General features: G+C 42.8%; 1 protein-coding gene across 1 annotated transcript; it reads right to left on the reverse strand.

Annotated features, from left to right (window-relative positions):
* Positions 1-13,240: 13,240 nt before the first annotated feature.
* Positions 13,241-15,374, reverse strand: LOC141060507 (uncharacterized). The gene is made up of 6 exons (XM_073556770.1): positions 15,236-15,374; positions 15,089-15,160; positions 14,887-14,970; positions 14,593-14,803; positions 14,360-14,516; positions 13,241-14,237 (listed from the first exon to the last, which is right to left on the reverse strand). Exons 1-6 carry the CDS (start codon positions 15,278-15,280, stop codon positions 13,241-13,243), a joined length of 1,566 nt encoding a protein of 521 aa, XP_073412871.1. The 5' UTR covers positions 15,281-15,374.
* Positions 15,375-20,184: the final 4,810 nt, after the last annotated feature.

The raw sequence follows: 20,184 nt of genomic DNA on the forward strand, positions 1-20,184 counted from the left end.
ATGTGCGGCCATGTTATGTACTGAGCCTGTATATATAGGGAAAGTAATATCTGAGGAGAAATGTGCGGCCATGTTATGTACTGAGCCTGTACATGATGGGAAAGTAATATCTGAGGAGAAATGTGCGGCTGTTTTATGTACTGAACCTGTATATATAGGGAAAGTAATATCTGAGGAGAAATGTGCAGCCATGTTATGTACTGAGCCTGTACATGGTGGGAAAGTAATATCTGAGGAGAAATGTGCGGCCATGTTATGTACTGAACCTGTATATATAGGGAAAGTAATATCTGAGGAGAAATGTGCGGCCATGTTATGTACTGAGCCTGTATATATAGGGAAAGTAATATCTGAGGAGAAATGTGCGGCCATGTTATGTACTGAGCCTGTATATATAGGGAAAGTAATATCTGAGGAGAAATGTGCGGCCATGTTATGTACTGAGCCTGTATATATAGGGAAAGTAATATCTGAGGAGAAATGTGCGGCCATGTTATGTACTGAGCCTGTATATATAGGGAAAGTAATATCTGAGGAGAAATGTGCGGCCATGTTATGTACTGAACCTGTATATATAGGGAAAGTAATATCTGAGGAGAAATGTGCAGCCATGTTATGTACTGAGCCTGTACATGATGGGAAAGTAATATCTGAGGAGAAATGTGCGGCCATGTTATGTACTGAGCCTGTATATATAGGGAAAGTAATATCTGAGGAGAAATGTGCAGCCATGTTATGTACTGAGCCTGTACATGATGGGAAAGTAATATCTGAGGAGAAATGTGCGGCCATGTTATGTACTGAACCTGTATATATAGGGAAAGTAATATCTGAGGAGAAATGTGCGGCCATGTTATGTACTGAGCCTGTACATGGTGGGAAAGTAATATCTGAGGAGAAATGTGCGGCCATGTTATGTACTGAGCCTGTACATGATGGGAAAGTAATATCTGAGGAGAAATGTGCGGCCATGTTATGTACTGAGCCTGTACATGGTGGGAAAGTAATATCTGAGGAGAAATGTGCGGCCATGTTATGTACTGAGCCTGTACATGGTGGGAAAGTAATATCTGAGGAGAAATGTGCGGCCATGTTATGTACTGAACCTGTATATATAGGGAAAGTAATATCTGAGGAGAAATGTGCAGCCATGTTATGTACTGAGCCTGTACATGGTGGGAAAGTAATATCTGAGGAGAAATGTGCGGCCATGTTATGTACTGAGCCTGTACATGGTGGGAAAGTAATATCTGAGGAGAAATGTGCGGCCATGTTATGTACTGAACCTGTATATATAGGGAAAGTAATATCTGAGGAGAAATGTGCGGCCATGTTATGTACTGAGCCTGTATATATAGGGAAAGTAATATCTGAGGAGAAATGTGCGGCCATGTTATGTACTGAGCCTGTACATGATGGGAAAGTAATATCTGAGGAGAAATGTGCGGCCATGTTATGTACTGAGCCTGTACATGGAGAGAAAGTAATATCTGAGGAGAAATGTGCGGCCATGTTATGTACTGAACCTGTATATATAGGGAAAGTAATATCTGAGGAGAAATGTGCAGCCATGTTATGTACTGAGCCTGTACATGGTGGGAAAGTAATATCTGAGGAGAAATGTGCGGCCATGTTATGTACTGAACCTGTATATATAGGGAAAGTAATATCTGAGGAGAAATGTGCAGCCATGTTATGTACTGAGCCTGTACATGGTGGGAAAGTAATATCTGAGGAGAAATGTGCAGCCATGTTATGTACTGAGCCTGTATATATAGGGAAAGTAATATCTGAGGAGAAATGTGCAGCCATGTTATGTACTGAGCCTGTACATGGTGGGAAAGTAATATCTGAGGAGAAATGTGCGGCCATGTTATGTACTGAACCTGTATATATAGGGAAAGTAATATCTGAGGAGAAATGTGCAGCCATGTTATGTACTGAGCCTGTACATGGTGGGAAAGTAATATCTGAGGAGAAATGTGCAGCCATGTTATGTACTGAGCCTGTACATGGTGGGAAAGTAATATCTGAGGAGAAATGTGCAGCCATGTTATGTACTGAGCCTGTACATGGTGGGAAAGTAATATCTGAGGAGACGTGCGGCCATGTTATGTACTGAACCTGTATATATAGGGAAAGTAATATCTGAGGAGAAATGTGCAGCCATGTTATGTACTGAACCTGTACATGGTGGGAAAATAATATCTGAGGAGAAATGTGCGGCCGTGTTATGTACTGAGCCTGGGACGTACTAAACTGCATATTGGGATGATGGGATGATTAGCTGCAATGCTGGACTCGACCAGTAGATGTCAGCATATTTTTTAACAGCACAGTAGGTTACAGCAGACACCAGCAATTTTAACTCTTCGCTTGCCAACATAGAAGTCATAGGAAATTCCATAGAAATAATAGAATGAATGAGAACATTCGCAGGGCTGGATCACAAACATAACAATGGAACTAGGGAATACAGATTTTAACTACTTGGGATAAAGTGTAGAATATCAGGGATAAACACACCTGGTGACATATTTCAGGAATATGGGTATAACTATTGTTCTGTATGGGGAATATTGGTGAAATATCACCAATACACATGCCCAGGAGCATATTTCATCTACATCCGATAGGAATTTGGGTATAAATCTTGTTCTGTATGGGGATTATGGGTGAAATATCACCAATACACATGCCCAGGAGCATATTTCATCTACATCCGATAGGAATATGGGTATAACTATTGTTCTGTATGGGGATTATGGGTGAAATATCACCAATACACATGTCCAGGAGCATATTTCATCTACATCCGATAGGAATATGGGTATAGCTATTGTTCTGTATGGGGATTATGGGTGAAATATCACCAATACACATGCCCAGGAGCATATTTCATCTACATCCGATAGGAATATGGGTATAGCTATTGTTCTGTATGGGGATTATGGGTGAAATATCACCAATACACATGCCCAGGAGCATATTTCATCTACATCCGATAGGAATTTGGGTATAACTATTGTTCTAGATGGGGATTATGGGTGAAATATCACCAATACACATGCCCAGGAGCATATTTCATCTACATCCGATAGGAATATGGGTATAGCTATTGTTCTGTATGGGGATTATGGGTGAAATATCACCAATACACATGCCCAGGAGCATATTTCATCTACATCCGATAGGAATATGGGTATAATATGTATGTTATATGTGGACATTTGGTGACATATCAGGAATACATATGTGAACAATTTTCCAAAAGAATGAGTTGTGACAGGTTGACCACAGTAATGATAGTTGTTGTCCGCTTGTAGGCCATAAGGACACCCAAGCCAGCAGCATAGGGGTTAATCTATTGGGTGGGGCAATTTGTACTCTGTGCTCTCTTCACTCCCCTGGTAGATATTGCTTGTCTTGTCAGTCTGTCCTGTCTATACCTTTCTCCACCGTGGTTACCTTCCTTTTGCCGTTCCTGCTCCGTGCTCCTCCCTGCCTGCCCTTTTGTAAGTGCCCTACAGTCAGGTTGTTTGTTTCCTTACCCCTCTCCCGTCGGCCCCTGCACTTAGCAGCATAGGGACCGCCACCAAGTTGTCGCCCTCTGCCTAGGGAGGAACCGGCAAGTAGGCAGGGACAGAGGTGGGTTTAGTCAGGGCGCACTTCCTTCCCTCTGACAGAATCCACATGTTGAAACATTTCATTAACGTCCGGTAAGAATATGGGTATATTTATTATTCTATATGGAGTTATGGTCAGAATGCCATGGATATAAAGGTCCTGTAACCTATTTGCATCTGACAGGATTACATGTCCATTGACTTCTCCCACCTCTGGGAGATGTGAGCCCTTGCATCATAGCTCTTTGACCCAGTATTCCCACCTCCTTGGATGAGCAGTCTTGCACCATACTTCTTGCTTATACGCCTATATTATTCTCAACACATTGTTCTTTATAGGATGTTAGATCTTTTGGAGGGTTTTATTGGTTACTTTGGTTTGTTGTAATCAATAACTTAATGGAGATATATATCAATTTTTTAAATCAACTTTTAATAAAATAATAGGCTTTATGTTAACCAAAAAACTTTGAAATGGAACATGTATTTTAGTGTATACTAGTCTCTAGGTTAATACCAAGGTCATCATAACAAATACAACAAAATAGCTTTCATAGAACAATAAATTAAACTGCTTATGTTCACATGTCTGATATACAGCAGGACTCGGTATTGCTTCCTAGTCAGTAGGCAAGGCATAAATGACTCTTATGTGCCTGTTTTCCATCCAGTTTCACTCGAATGGGAATGGAAACTTTGATATTGTGAAAGTTAGTAAAAAGGACAGTTACTCTTTAAAAAGTAAGTCCACATTAAAATATAAATTTTTTTAATTTTTAACTATCAAGTTTCTCACCCTAAATAAAATGGCAATAACATTTTGCACTAGTTTCTTTTACATTGTAAACAGATAAAATATTTTGGTGGTCGGCCTATCGGTCCCGCACACTTTTGGTGATACCAATTTCGACACATTACACAGAGGATCTGTTTTTCTTCATGGTAAATGTCGCCTGTGCAATAGAAAGACCTGCAAAATGTCCACCCTTCTGAATTGCTGTAGCGGGATGCAAGAGTACGTATTTCCTGCTCTGTTTCCTTTTCTATTATTTTGATCCTTGATGGTGTGTAGGTCTTCATTTTCTCAGTCGCAATTTTTTGTTGCGGTGTTGGTTTGGAGCTGAAATGTGAGTAATTAACTTCCATAATTTTGGTCTGTATCCACCTTCTAACATTATTGCTGTCAAAGCAATGATCATAGTTAATACCATTACATATCACATATGAATTTAGTATGACATGCACTCCACAGTCAAATGAATTATTCTGTTTTGGGCAGTCGGCGCTCACAATCCAGGTCCATTCATGTTCAAAAAACTCCACTGAGGAACATAGGGAGTGGATGCCATAGAGAATTTTTTTAAGAACAGCACAGTGCATGTTGTATTTGGAGATCATAGAGTCCATTATTGTCACCGTTCTAGATTTTAGGTCTGCTAAAGCCAAAAACCAGTGGAAACCTCGTCCGTATAAAGTGAGGTCACTGTTTATTGGAAACAGCAAAATGTCATAGTTTAAAAGTGCTAAGGAATCAGCAAATTTTAAAAAGGATGCGTATCCTCCATTACTAACAGCATTGAAAAAATGTGGAGGAACAGCCAAACAACCACTGGAAATTCCAGATTCCTTAACCAACTGTATTATTGCACTTTCTATTACTTCTCCTTCAAGCCAGGCCTTTGGTTTCAGACATGGTGTCAGACTTTCAATAAGGTCTACTGGTTCATCCCAAGGCTTTCTATCTATAAAGCTACAAGACTTTCTTGGTGTGCTTTCATACTTTGGAGATTGTAGTTCAATATTCTCATCAATTAATTCTGTACGTGTGAGACTTTCACAGGAAAACGCTGAAACTGGTTGGTTATCAATTAGTTTGTGTGAACTGGCAGATAGGTCTTGAGTATTCTCTACTAACTGCATGACTGTAGGTATCAAGATTGCATGAGATTCATTTGCTACCTTCTCATCTAGGTTTTTTTGGTTCAGATTTGGCTGTGATGAGTTTGGCTGAGTTGCCATCTCGGAATCTGGTGCAGCCTCTGTTTCATAGTCATAATCTCTCTTTCTTGCCTTTTTACGTCCTGATTTTCCCTCTTTCCGACGTTGTCGTTTCCTCAAAGTGGAAAGATTATAAGTGAAATGATCTGGTATAAAAATTCCACATGCCTTTTGAACTGCAATTAAATGGAAACACAGTCCAGAGCTATTACAGGAACATTGAGGTTTCCGTGACAAGCACACTGAATGGACATCATTTTTAAATGGACTCCTAACAACAAACACCTGTAATTGCCCATTTAAAGAAACTAAATTGTTCTCAATGCATAAATTTGCAATAGCTGTCTGTGTCATTCTGTTAGTAGATTCTTTTTTAAGACTGGGAAAATGTGTGGAATTTTTTTGATTTCACCTTTGCAACAATTTTCTCAACTGGTATATATAATGGGAATTGTGTGTACTCATTGGGGACTTTCGCCAATTTATTGAACGTTGCTTTCAAGTGATACATTCCTAGACTATAGTAAGCCCTTTTGAACTCATAAAAATAAAACAATTGTAAATGGAGTAAGCACAATAGAAGGCAGTCCAGAGACAATTCTTTCCATTCTGTTGCATTTTTCAATATTTTGTTCATGCTTTCACTCACATTATTTGTTGACGCTTTATCTTGAAATGCTGCAAACCTCTTAGTATAGAACCTGCTTGCAAATTTGAAAATGTGTTCATGCAAATTATGTTCAAAATATTCTGCGAACGAGTGTGACCACAGTATTTTGAACGCTTCATATTTGTTCCTCCATTCTTCTTCACTTTCAGAATCTTTAAGCTGTTCTACATGATCCTTCAATACCTTTGTCATCGTTTTTTCCTCCAGCAGACTTCACCCAATATTCAATATCTCTCAAAATGTGATTTCCACATAACACAAGAGAAATAGATGGTGCCACTTTCTTCACAGCATTAAGAATTCCTTTTTCACGATCACTCACAAATGGAATAGTTTTGATGTCTTTTATATTTAACTGATTTACAAGTTCTCCAATGAAGAGTTCATGGTATTTTTTGAAACTTCCTTTCATGAACCATAAAAGCTACTGGAAATATTGGATTTTTCTCCAACATTGTATTTCTCAGGACAAGAGTTGACATGTAGAAATCACCAAGTTTAAAGGTGGTGTCATAGGCAAACATTTGTTCTATTTCGATGTCTTGTATGGCACTTTTTATTAACTCTTTTCCAAAATCCAATAACTCTTTTGACCACGCAAACACGACAAGATCTGGATATATTGTGACATGCCTTACAAAATCTGTTTGTTCTGCCAGCTGTATTGTACTAAAAATTTCATCTTTACCAATTTTTCTTCTGCTAATTTCTGAATAGTGAGCATTCTGTACTTGTTTTAGATTTCTTGGGCGATTTACTGCTGCTCTTCCATCAGCTCCTCCTGCAGATGGCTCACTAAGCAATTTTGAGTATGCGTTTTTTGGAGCACTGGAGTAATGTTGTCTGCATTTTATTAATAGCGATGGAGTGGACGGTATGAAAAAACGTTTAGATTTTGAATTTCCATGAGGGGTTGGAAAATTTACAGAATAATCTCCAAGATATTGGATAACTTTTATATGTTTGTGTGGGCCAGTCATGTATTGCCATACCTGAGGAAAAAATGAAATATCCTGTTAAAGAAATATCTCTTTTCAAATAAGAATGAAAGATACATAGTAAAACATTCTGTCATAAGGTATTTTGCACATTCAAATGCTATGCATGTTGTGTTGATCAAATGTTAACAGTCCGTTTAACCCCTTGATGCCACATGACGTTATATAACGTCATAGCATCTGCCCTGTCGATGTCCAATGATATATAATGTCATTGCCTTCCGCAGTGTGAAAGCATCGTGATCGCTGGTCGATCGCGCTTTATTCTGGGCGGGTGTCAGCTGCATGTTACATCATGTCGTTTGTGACGAAATATGTACGGCGTAATAATAAGAGCGCCGCAAAGATGGCGGAGCTACGTTTTTTTTCTATTTTCACTTAAAAAAATTTTTAAAGTTTTTATGTACATAGTGTAAGAGGTTGTTACATGTCCTGACCCATAGAGGGCTCTGGACTAGGGAGATGTCCAGCTGGGTGGAGCATATCAGCTGCTGAAGCAAAAGCACCTGATATTAACCCATGGAATCCCTTAGTTCAGTGGAGAATCCCCAGGTCAGGAGACCTGTCCGTGTGGGCTCAGAGTGTGAGTCACACGGAGACACCATATCGCCTGACGGAGGTATAAGGCCTCCAGGCTCAGAAAACAGTGTCAGAAACGTCAAGTTATAAGTGATCCTGAATGCTGTAGTGACAGTATGTTGTTTCCATGTGGAAAATAAAGTACTGGCAGGGACTAGTTATAAAGATAGTCGGTGTTGCTGTGATCTGTTGTCCGTGCGCTAGTCATCTTGGTCCAAGATGGCGGTCCCAAGGCGAGTGTGATCCCCCAGATTGTCACAATAGTATATTATAATAGACTAGATGGTGGCCCGATTCTAACGCATCGGGTATTCTAGGACCGACCTTGTAGACAGGAGTGAAGTGTGTCACACTGACTGACAGACCTTGTAGACAGGAGTAAAGTGTGTCACACTGACTGACAGACCTTGTAGACAGGAGTAAAGTGTGTCACACTGACTGACAGACCTTGTAGACAGGAGTAAAGTGTGTCACACTGACTGACAGACCTTGTAGACAGGAGTGAAGTGTGTCACACTGACTGACAGACCTTGTAGACAGGAGTGAAGTGTTTCACACTGACTGACAGACCTTGTAGACAGGAGTGAAGTGTGTCACACTGACAGACCTTGTAGACAGGAGTGAAGTGTGTCACACTGACTGACAGACCTTGTAGACAGGAGTGAAGTGTGTCACACTGACTGACAGACCTTGTAGACAGGAGTGAAGTGTGTCACACTGACTGACAGACCTTATAGACAGGAGTAAAGTGTGTCACACTGACTGACAGACCTTGTAGACAGGAGTAAAGTGTGTCACACTGACTGACAGACCTTGTAGACAGGAGTGAAGTGTGTCACACTGACTGCGCGCAGCTCATTTGCATACGCTGCGCTCATTGGTTGCCGCGTCTGGCGGCAACCAATGAATATCCGTGACAGACAGAAAGAAAGACAGACAGACACGATTATGCAATTATACAGTAGATAGCAAAAAGTACAACTCTTCCCGAAAACAAATAAGCCGTCATCTAACAATATCACTGGAAAGATGAAAGCGTTACGAATTTTTAAAGTTAGGTAGGAAAAACGAAAATTAGAAAATCCAAAAAAGCCTGGTCATCAATGCGCAAACAGGCTGTCACCAAGGGGTTAAAGGGTTTTATGGCCATGCCATTAATTTAATTGCAGGTGTACTGTATGTGGTTCTGCAAAACCATTGAAATGGCACTTTCAGTAAGCACAGTATGTTAAACAGCTACAATCAGTTATCCCTGGTCATAGCCATTTGTAGGTGCGTCAGCTTTCACTGTAGACACGCACCATGCATGTAGTGGTCTCTTGAGCCCACACAGCATATACTGACACCAGACAAGAGATGTGTGTACAGTGCCTACAAGTAGTATTCAACCCCCTGCAGATTTAGCAGGTTTGATAAGATGCAAATAAGTTAGAGCCTTCAAACTTCACACAAGAGCAGGATTTATTAACAGATGCATAAATCTTACAAACCAAAAAGTTATGTTGCTCAGTTAAATTTTAATAAATTTTAAACATACAAGTGTGGGTCAATTATTATTCAACCCCTAGGTTTAATATTTTGTGGAATAACCCTTGTTTGCAATTACAGCTAATAATCGTCTTTTATAAGACCTGATCAGGCCGGCACAGGTCTCTGGAGTTATCTTGGCCCACTCCTCCTTGCAGATCTTCTCCAAGTTATCTAGGTTCTTTGGGTGTCTCATGTGGACTTTAATCTTGAGCTCCTTCCACAAGTTTTCAATTGGGTTAAGGTCAGGAGACTGACTAGGCCACTCCAACACCTTGATTTTTTGCCTCTTGAACCAGGCCTTGGTTTCCTTGGCTGTGTGCTTTGGGTCGTTGTCTTGTTGGAAGATGAAATGACGACCCATCTTAAGATCCTTGATGGAGGAGCAGAGGTTCTTGGCCAAAATCTCCAGGTAGGCCGTGCTATCCATCTTCCCATGGATGCGGACCAGATGGCCAGGCCCCTTGGCTGAGAAACAGCCCCACAGCATGATGCTGCCACCACCATGCTTGACTGTAGGGATGGTATTCTTGGGGTAGTATGCAGTGCCATCCAGTCTCCAAACGTCACGTGTGTGGTTGGCACCAAAGATCTCGATCTTGGTCTCATCAGACCAGAGAACCTTGAACCAGTCTGTCTCAGAGTCCTCCAAGTGATCATGAGCAAACTGTAGACGAGCCTTGACATGACGCTTTGAAAGTAAAGGTACCTTACGGGCTCGTCTGGAACAGAGACCATTGCGGTGGAGTACGTTACTTATGGTATTGACTGAAACCAATGTCCCCGCTGCCATGAGATCTTCCCGGAGCTCCTTCCTTGTTGTCCTTGGGTTAGCCTTGACTCTTCGGACAAGCCTGGCCTCGGCACGGGAGGAAACTTTCAAAGGCTGTCCAGGCCGTGGAAGGCTAACAGTAGTTCCATAAGCCTTCCACTTCCGGATGATGCTCCCAACAGTGGAGACAGGTAGGCCCAACTCCTTGGAAAGGGTTTTGTACCCCTTGCCAGCCTTGTGACCCTCCACGATCTTGTCTCTGATGGCCTTGGAATGCTCCTTTTCTTTCCCATGTTGACCATGTATGAGTGCTGTTCACAAGTTTGGGGAGGGTCTTAAATAGTCAGAAAAGGCATGAAAAAGATAATTAATCCAAACATGTGAAGCTCATTGTTCTTTGTGCCTGAAATACTTCTTAATTCTTTAGGGGAACCAAACAGAATTCTGGTGGTTTGAGGGGTTGAATAATAAATGACCCTCTGAATAAACTTTTCACAATTTAAAAAAAAATTAAACAAAGAAATAACATTCTTTTTTGCTGCAGTGCATTTCACACTTCCAGGCTGATCTACAGTCCAAATGTCACAATGCCAAGTTAATTCCAAATGTGTAAACCTGCTAAATCTACAGGGGGTTGAATACTACTTGTAGGCACTGTATATATACAGCTGATTTCAGGAAGGGGTAAAATATGAAAATATAGAAATACTGTATCATTTGACACTAAACTACAATTGCTCTTATTGCTGTACCTGTTTTCTGAATGTCAGTAGATACTGTTTACCTTTGCCATTTGGATCCTTTAAAGCAAAATACCTATAAGGCTACTTTCACACATCAGTTTTTGTGCATCAGGCGCGATGCGGCGCCGTGCCGCATTGCCGGATCCGGCATAACATGTGAAAAAACTGATGCACCGGTTCCGGTTTTTTACCGGATCCGGTCAACGGATTATGCCGGATCCGGCAAAAAACCGGAACCGGTGCATCAGTTTTTATCAGTTTTTCCATCCGTTTTGTCCGTTTTTTTGCCGGATCCGGTTTTTAAAAAAACGCCCAAAAGCCACCATTGGCTACTGGCATTTACAGAAAATCCTATATATACCTTGGTATACACCCTGTTGAGAGGTTGTTGTTTTGGAGCAAGATGGAAGCCATTATTGGGAACATCGCTCAGGCTTACATTGATTTCACTTTTGAGGCCAATTCTTTGGCAGCAATTGTCATGGCGAATGAGCGACAAAGGCAGCGTATCATGCGTCTGCGCCGACGTCGTTTCTGGATTCACCCTATAACTGCACAGAGGCTGACACTGGGAGTGTTTGCAACGTTATATCTGTCGTTGCGAGGAAATCCAGAGAAGTTTTTTCAGTATACGAGGATGAAAGTGGAAACTTTTGATTTTTTGCTGGACAGGGTTGGAGAACTGATCCGGAGACGTGACACCTACTGCCGCTTCTCCATCTCACCACCGGAGCGTTTGATGGTCACTCTCCGGTAAGCAATTGTTATTCTTTGTCCTTCAAAGCAGACTTCAGTATACTGGAAATGTGTCTCCTCCTGTTGTTGCAGTTATTTTGCATTAATTATTTTTTTAACTTTTCCCACAGATTCCTTGCAACAGGCGAATCGCTTTCGTCGCTACAGTACCAGTATAGGATTGGGATTTCAACATTATCAGGTATCATCAAGTATACATGCCACGCATTGTGGGACAGTCTACATGAAGAGTTTATCCCACAGCCCACAACAGAGAGGTGGCTCGAAATATCTGACCAATTTTACAGCATCTGTCAGTTTCCGACTTGCCTGGGTGCAGTTGATGGCAAGCACATCAGGATCACTAAACCAGCAGGATCGGGATCTGAGTTTTTTAATTATAAAAAATATTTCTCAATAGTCCTGATGGCGATTGCAGACGCCAAGTACAAATTCATTGCGGTGGATATTGGGGCCTATGGACGCTCCAATGACTCACAAGTTTTTAAAATTTCAGCAATGGGACGTAATTTGTACGGAAACACATTCCAATTCCCACCTCCAAGACCGCTTCCTCAAACTTCTGGGCCACCACTGCCATTTGTCTGCGTAGGTGATGAAGCGTTTCAGCTGTCAGAACACCTGCTGAAGCCGTACGCAAGCAGAGACTTGACACCAACAAAAAGAGTGTTCAACTATCGCCTGACACGAGCACGGCGGATGGTGGAGTGTTCGTTTGGAATTCTTACCGCTAAATGGAGAGTACTGTTGACCGCAATTAACTTGAAAACAGAAAATGTGGATGAGGTGGTAAAAGCATGTGTTGTGCTACACAATTTGGTTATTAGTAAGGAACAGATTGCCATCGAAGACAATGATGTTGAAACCACATTGCATGATTATCGCAGTGTTAATGTGCGAAGTACTCTAGCAGTGTCCAGAATGAGGGACACATTTGCCGAGTACTTTATGTCACCTGAAGGTAGAGTTGAATGGCAGGATGACATGGTTTGAGATGTTAAAACCAATTTTTAACCTTGTTGTACCAAACCATTTCTGTGGTTTAAGTTACTGTACCCTTCAATTTTGGTAAAGTATTAGTACCTTTGTATCAGTATTCTATATTGTTTTACTACCTATTTTTTGTACCAAAATATTCCCATTTTTTAAATTCCTGACAAAGCTCTTTTAAAATTGAACAAAAATTATCATTTAGTTAAAAACTTTCTACTAAATCATGTAGTGTGGTGTGCAGAAAATAATATAGGGGCTATAAAGCGGTATCCAAGGACCTTCCACAGTACTGCCCACCAGCAGGCCTCCCCCCACCGCCACACACGTACGTAATTACTCATACATGTTCTTGCACACACACTCCCATACATTCACATACTCACACACACCTACTCTCGCACAATCACTCACACACACACACTCATTGAGTTTTATACATCGACATGTTATATTAACAGTAAAACAAACAAAAACATTTGACAGACTGAAAAAAAATTTTTATTTTTATCAGCTTTAGCTGGAATTTTTTCTTTTATATTTTTGTAATAAAACTTTTTTATTGGTAACAACAAAACACATTAAAGATTGGTGTAATGTGTAGCGGAAATAGTATTGGAGGGGCTCTCAGTTTGGACCACTTCAACAGGGGTGTTGTGGGAGGATGTAGTTTGTGAGGGGTCAGATAGCAAAGGACAAGGTATAGGAATGGAGAAAGAAGGTGAAGGGGTGGATAAAGCTGATGAAGGGGTGGAGAAAACAATAGACGGGGGGGAAACTAAACTGTGGGTGAAGGACGCTTGAATTTGGGATGTGGAAGGAGACTGGATGTATTGGGAAGGGAGTGTAGGTTGGGAAGGGAGTGTAGGTTGGGAAGGGAGTGTAGGCACGGATGCAGTTGGGAACTGGTACGGGGAAGCAGACTGGAAAGGGGCAGGAGGTTGGTACTGGGTAAAATGGTATGGTACAGGAGGGGTAGGAAGGACCGGGCCTGGAGCAACTACTGGGCCTCTTGGAGGGGCTGCTGATGTCACCTGTGCTAAGGCCACCTGGCAGGCTTGCATTACATGTAGCTGCTGTTCAGGAGTTAGGTTGTCCAGCCGCTCAATCACAGCTTTGAAAAAAGAATGATGCGGCGCTTTATTTGCATCTAGATGCATCCTTTCAACACGCGTGCCTAAATCAAGCACCTCTCTAGTAACAAGATTGAACCCAGCAGACATTTGCTGGGTCATGACTTTCATAGTGTTTTGAAAGGATGCATGTAGATTCATAAACTCTGCAGCCAACTGCTTTTCCTGACCCCGCTGACGCAGCCGCCCAGAACTCAAAGGTGTTCTATAGAGGGCAGCTGTGTCAGAGGGGTGAGGTAAAGGAAAGCCTACCTCGTCAACAGCAGCTTCATGTAATGAAGCCTGCACAGATGCTCCAGCAGAGGTGGATGGGGCTGAGGGATCACACACAAGGGAAGGCAGGGAGGGTGCAGAGGGGTTGGGTATGTTGTGGTCCATGGTGGCGGCCTCCTGGGGGATCGCTCCAGAAGGGTTCAATGCAGGCTCCCGCGTGCTGCTGAAGGTGCTGTTGAAAAAAGTAGAAAAAAATAGACATTAATATCATGATATTCATTAGCCCTGGCTGCCAAAAAAAAGATTACACATTTGACCATTTTTTATTTAGTCACTTCTGGTAGGAATGTTTACCTTCTTGTCACCATAGTTGATTTCAGGAATGACAGGGCCTCAGAATACTTATAGCGGCTCCTGCGTCCTCTTGATCCGCTGGGAGCCTGCATCTCTTTGTTGAACTCCTTCTTGAAGCGATCCCGCATTGACCGCCACCGCAACTGAACTCTTTCCCCTGAAAATTGAAAACACAAAATGATTAGGATCAAGCACAATACATCCGGAAACATTACTGAAATGTGAATACTTACGCTGTTCTTTCTGTGCCCGAGAATGGAGTTCCTCCCAGTTAGATAGCACAGCCTGGCACACTTCCTCCCAGAGTCGTCTAGTAACACAAGCATCTGCATGGAAGCGGTCCGCCATATTCCAGAGCGGCTCACGATCTCTCACCATATCAATCAAGAGGTCCACATCAATAGCCACATCCTCACTGTCGGAATCGTGAGCACGCTGTGAAGCCTGTCTAAAGACAAAAAAGGTAAACATAACAATCACAGCATTATGTACAAACCTTATAAAAGTCCTTAGAAAAAAAACCTTACTCTATGGCGACCGCCCCGGCGTGGTTGCCGACGACTCTGGGAGGCACTTTGAGGAACTCTCGGACGAGCCACAGATTCAGAAGCCTATAATGAAAAAAAAAAAAGAAGAAAAGGAAAATTAAATGCTGTTATGTTGATCTTGTTTTTAGGTCCAGTGATGTGTAAGAACATGTTTTAGTGCAATTAATGCAAAGATACTTACATGCGGGGAGCCCACTCCAGGCATTTCTCCGCTACGCCCGTCTCCTTCTGAGAGACCCTCTGGTTCAGCTTCCTATTAAACAAGAATGCATATATAGGGTTATGTGTACCAAGAATGTTCTGGCAATAATAAAAAAAAAAAAAATACCTCATTTCGCTGGCGATGTGAGGGAGGGCTCCCAGAAGAAGACATGTCTGGCTGAAATTCTGTAATGAAAACAATTGTTACCTACAACACTAACCATATTCAAAGCTTTCAGGCCTGTATACTTACAATATGGGTTGCAAATTAGGAATTTGCAGTAGTGTCCTGGGCAAGTTCCTGCATGAAAAAAGCACGATGTAGTTTAGATTTGTGCTGTGTGCAACATTTATTTTTACAATCAAACAAAACAACAAAAATAGTAAAAAATAAGATTTTTTGAATTCCACTCTCACCATGCTATAAAATGCAGCTTGGACAACAAACCATCGCAAAATTACTATGTATATACTCGTGTATAAGCCGCACCGGCCCAAAAATTGGGAACACATAAGCCCAGTGTGTAACCCATACACTATGGCCCCATATGCTGTTCCATAGAATATGCCCCCATATGCCAAAAAAAAAAAAAAAAAACCTATTGTGGGTCCATCGCCCCTGTCTGCCACTTGTGTCAGTGACTGTTCATCCAGCAGAGGGGGACACGCACTTCTCACATCAACGCACCCACTGAGGATGCAGCAGAGACCGCAGGGAGCAGCAATGGACCCAGGAAAGGTGGATATCACTATGCTTGCAACGCACAGATTCAGGAATGGTAACGTTACCACTGAAGACAGGAAGGGAGACAGTGGAGAAGCAAGCAAGGCTACAGATATGACAGCAGGATGATCTGTGACACCCCTGCTCCCCCTCTGACCCACAGGGAGATGACCCGTGTATAAGCCAAGAGGGGGACTTTTAGCACCAAAAATGGGCCTAACATCTTGGCATATACACGAGTATATACAGTACCTCCCCCTACAGTATTTACACATAAATTCACACACCCACCCACGCAAACTACTTCACACTGTCCTTCATAATTAGAATCCCCCCCACACTGATGACCATACCTGAAACTTTTTAAAAACAATAGTACAATGTATGAACAACATACATGTGTGTGTGTGTATATATACATGCTGGGCAGGCAGCAGCAGGTACAGCATGGGACTCCAGCGTGGTGGCTAGCAGTGACAGCAGTGATGGGGGTTCTGCGGCAGAGGGTTCAAGTGGGGGTCATGGTGGTGACAAGTTTATCTGGGAAGGCGGCAAGACAGTCGCTGGCTGTGACGGGGATGGGTGCGCAGGTATCGGCAGTCACACAGACAAAACGAAAACCTATGCTTGCAAGAAAATTTTTATGCTCACACTCAAACTCCTGCTCGCTGGAGGTCCAATAGTGGATGGCTGTCAAAAATCCAGTTGGTTGCTGGATGTCTGTCTGGCTGGTGTATATGTGGCAGAATCCAGTGGCTGTGTGTGTCTCCAGTAGCTCTTTCTCCTCTGTATTAAGGGTGATTAATGCCCTCTCTCTACCTTTCCTATAGGGTGGGTGGAGATTGGCAGGTGTTTTTCCCCAAATTTGATACTTTTTGGAGCATGCTCAGTGCAAAAACCGGATCCGGCGCCGGAATCAGGCAAAAACCGGATGCCGCCGGATCCGGCGAACATAGACTACCATTATAAAAAATACCATATGTCGCCGGATCCGGCGTCTCCCGGTTTTTTACCGCAGACAAAAAACGTTACATGTAACGTTTTTTCCAGACGCCGGACCGGCTGTTTTTGCCGGATCCAGCAAAAACCGGATACGCAGCATAGGCATCCGGCGCAATGCGGCAATAATGAAACTCTATGGGGAAAAAAACCGGATCCGGTGGCAACAGGCGCCGGATCCGGTTTTCACACTTTTCGCCGCATCGCGCCTGATGCACAAAAACTGATGTGTGAAAGTAGCCTAAAAGGAGTATTTACAAAATTAGTTGGAGTACACAATATAGCCAAGTGGTATTCACAGTATTAATGGAAAGAGAACCACAATTTACTGCAGGTCAAAACTGTACTGTCTTGTATTCATTTAGTTTTCCAGTCCTTACTCCTTGTTTCATTATGCTTGGGACTCAGATTGCAAAATCCTAGTAAATTCATTGACAGTATATAAAAGCATGCAGGGCCAGTTGTAGACAAAGTGGGGACCCGGGCAATATTAAAAAATGGGCCCCTAATTCTAAAATAGTGTACCAACATAGTGACAGATAGAAAATAGATAGAAGAGAGAGAGGTGTGTGTGAGAGAGGTGTGTGAGAAACATAATATATACACACACATGACATATACAGTATATATACACACACACATGTACTGTCTTTGTATATGAATAAATGACAGTGCTGTCTGCTTACACATCTCTTCAGCTGCGATGGCTCCAGTCTGCCAGGCGACTCAGGGTGTGCGGGTGACATCAGTGGTTTCCTGCTGGGGAAGTGGGGCTGACGGAGGCACCAGCTCCGACTGCTTGCAGCGCTGGGGACTCCTCCGTCCTGCTCTAATGTGCGCCGCTCCGAGAGACCACTAGGTGAAGCTCGGCTGAGCGGAGTTGGGAGCGCACGGCTGGGCGGAGTCGGGAGCACACGGCTGGGCAAGTGGGCGGGGAGGTGCGGCAAGTAACAAAAGTGTTCTGGGCAATCGGAGTCCAGACCAGCGGGGGATGGGGATTCTCTATCAGCGCCCCTGTTATCTTGGTGCCCTGTTTGCCCGGCTGTAGAAACTGGGCTGGTGCTGTGGACTAGGGGGACCCTCTTTTGCCTCGAGGCCCTGGGCAACCGCCCAGGTTGCCCCCCCTAACGCCGGCCCTGAAAGCATGAAACCCTCAGGGATTCCCTGCAGCGCTGGGACCAAAGAAAAGGAGCCGACACTGAGTTGCCATGCACCCATCCACCTCCACGTCACTGCACCAGCTGACCAATGCAGAAGACGGGGTTCCCCTGCAACGAGAGGCAGAGAGGCCAGAAGCTGCATTCTGGTGGCTGTGGGTGGGAAATGGCAAGTTCAGCATTGACAATAGCCACCTGTGTTGAGTCATTGATGCTAATCAGGAGGGCTGCGCCGCATTGCATTACTCAGGTCTCGCTATGGCTGGCGCCCGCAATGCGTTCATGCATCAGCTCAGTGCGCTATTGCAAGACCTGTGTGAAGCAGCCTGATGCAAATTTTGTGGCCGACACTGCATCGGCATAATGTGATGCAGCGCCACCCATGATATTAGAATCCGCCTGCTTCACACAGGTTTCGCGGTTGGGCCTGCACTGAGTTGATGCTAATGCATCAGCTCAGTTGCGGGTGTCATAACAAGATAGGAGTACTGCAATGCAACAATGCCTTCCTGATTTTCATTGGCCTAATACAGGCAGCCTGTGTCGAGGGTGAAATTCTGGCTCATGGTCACACTCGTCACTGACGTGCCATGCAGAACAGAAGCCTGAGGAGCTGTAGGTGCAAAATACAAGGTCAACCACTGTAATAACATAAAAAATAATTGGTCACAGTTGCTCTTTACAGATAAACTGAAGCAACATATGATGGAAAAAAAAATGATTTAGTTTTACAGTCACCTTTATTTTGCACAGATTTTTATAGTTTCACTTTCACAATGGAAAAATCATTTGGAAACCCACCTTTTTTGGAGTTGTGTTTCCACAAACCACTGGCGCTGCTTGTTGTTTCCTCTTGAAATCCATCTGTATTGATCTCTTGAATAATCATTTTCTTCAAGACTATTTAGAGGAACAAAGATGTAAATTTCTCCTCCTTTTGGAGTCACTGGTGGACCATGCATAATTTGTTCTTCTGGAATTTCTCTAGCTACCCTTTCGATAAGGTCAATAACCTGTTGATTTGTAAGGTCATCCTTCTTGTCTCTTAAATATGGTTTGTTCGCCATTAGAATGGTAGAATGGTCAGAGAAAGAAAACTATTAGGCTGTGTGCACACGGTGCGGTTTCTGCTGCGTTTCCGCAGCGGTTTTGCCGCTGCGGAAACGCAGCAGTTCCGCTGACCAAGTACAGTACAATGAAACCCTATGGGGTTTCAAAAACGCTGTGCTGACGGTGCGGTTTTTTCCGCGCGGTTTTGCTGCGGTTTACAAACCGCAGCATGTCAATTGTTTGTGCGGTTTCCGCAGCGGTTTCATACCTCTACCATAGTAGAGGTGTGAAACCGCAGACCAAAACGCAGGAAAACCGCAGGTCACTTTACCTGCGGTTTTACCTGCGTTTCCGCGCGGAAAAAACCGCAGCGGAATCCGCAACTTGTGCACATAGCCTTAGAATGTAGGCAGATTCTCCTTCATACTGTGAGGGTCACTGAGAGGCTAGTAGAAGCAACTAATATATGTAACTTTGTAACTTTTCACATAAGATGTTGTTTTGGTAACGGTCAGGTGACCATCCTGAGCTGCATCTCTCCATGCATAAAGATGAAATATGCTCCTGGACATGTGTATTGGTGATATTTCACCCATAATCCCCATACAGAACAATATTTATACCCAAATTCCTATCGGATGTAGATGAAATATGCTCCTGGGCATGTGTATTGGTGATATTTCACCCATAATCCCCATACAGAACAATAGTTATACCCAAATTCCTATCGGATATAGATGAAATATGCTTCTGGGCATGTGTATTGGTGATATTTCACCCATAATCCCCATACAGAACAATAGCTATACCCATATTCCTATCGGATGTAGATGAAATATGCTTCTGGGCATGTGTATTGGTGATATTTCACCCATAATCCCCATACAGAACAATAGCTATACCCATATTCCTATCGGATGTAGATGAAATATGCTACTGGGCATGTGTATTGGTGATATTTCATCCATAATCCCCATACAGAACAATAGCTATACCCATATTCCTATCGGATGTAGATGAAATATGCTCCTGGGCATGTGTATTGGTGATATTTCACCCATAATCCCCATCTAGAACAATAGTTATACCCAAATTCCTATCGGATGTATACAGAACCATAGTTATACCCATATTCCTATCGGATGT

This window comes from Dendrobates tinctorius, unplaced genomic scaffold (assembly GCF_039654945.1).
Source record: "Dendrobates tinctorius isolate UK_male_01 unplaced genomic scaffold, ASM3965494v1 ptg000239l, whole genome shotgun sequence".
NCBI classification, from domain to species: Eukaryota; Metazoa; Chordata; class Amphibia; order Anura; family Dendrobatidae; genus Dendrobates; species Dendrobates tinctorius.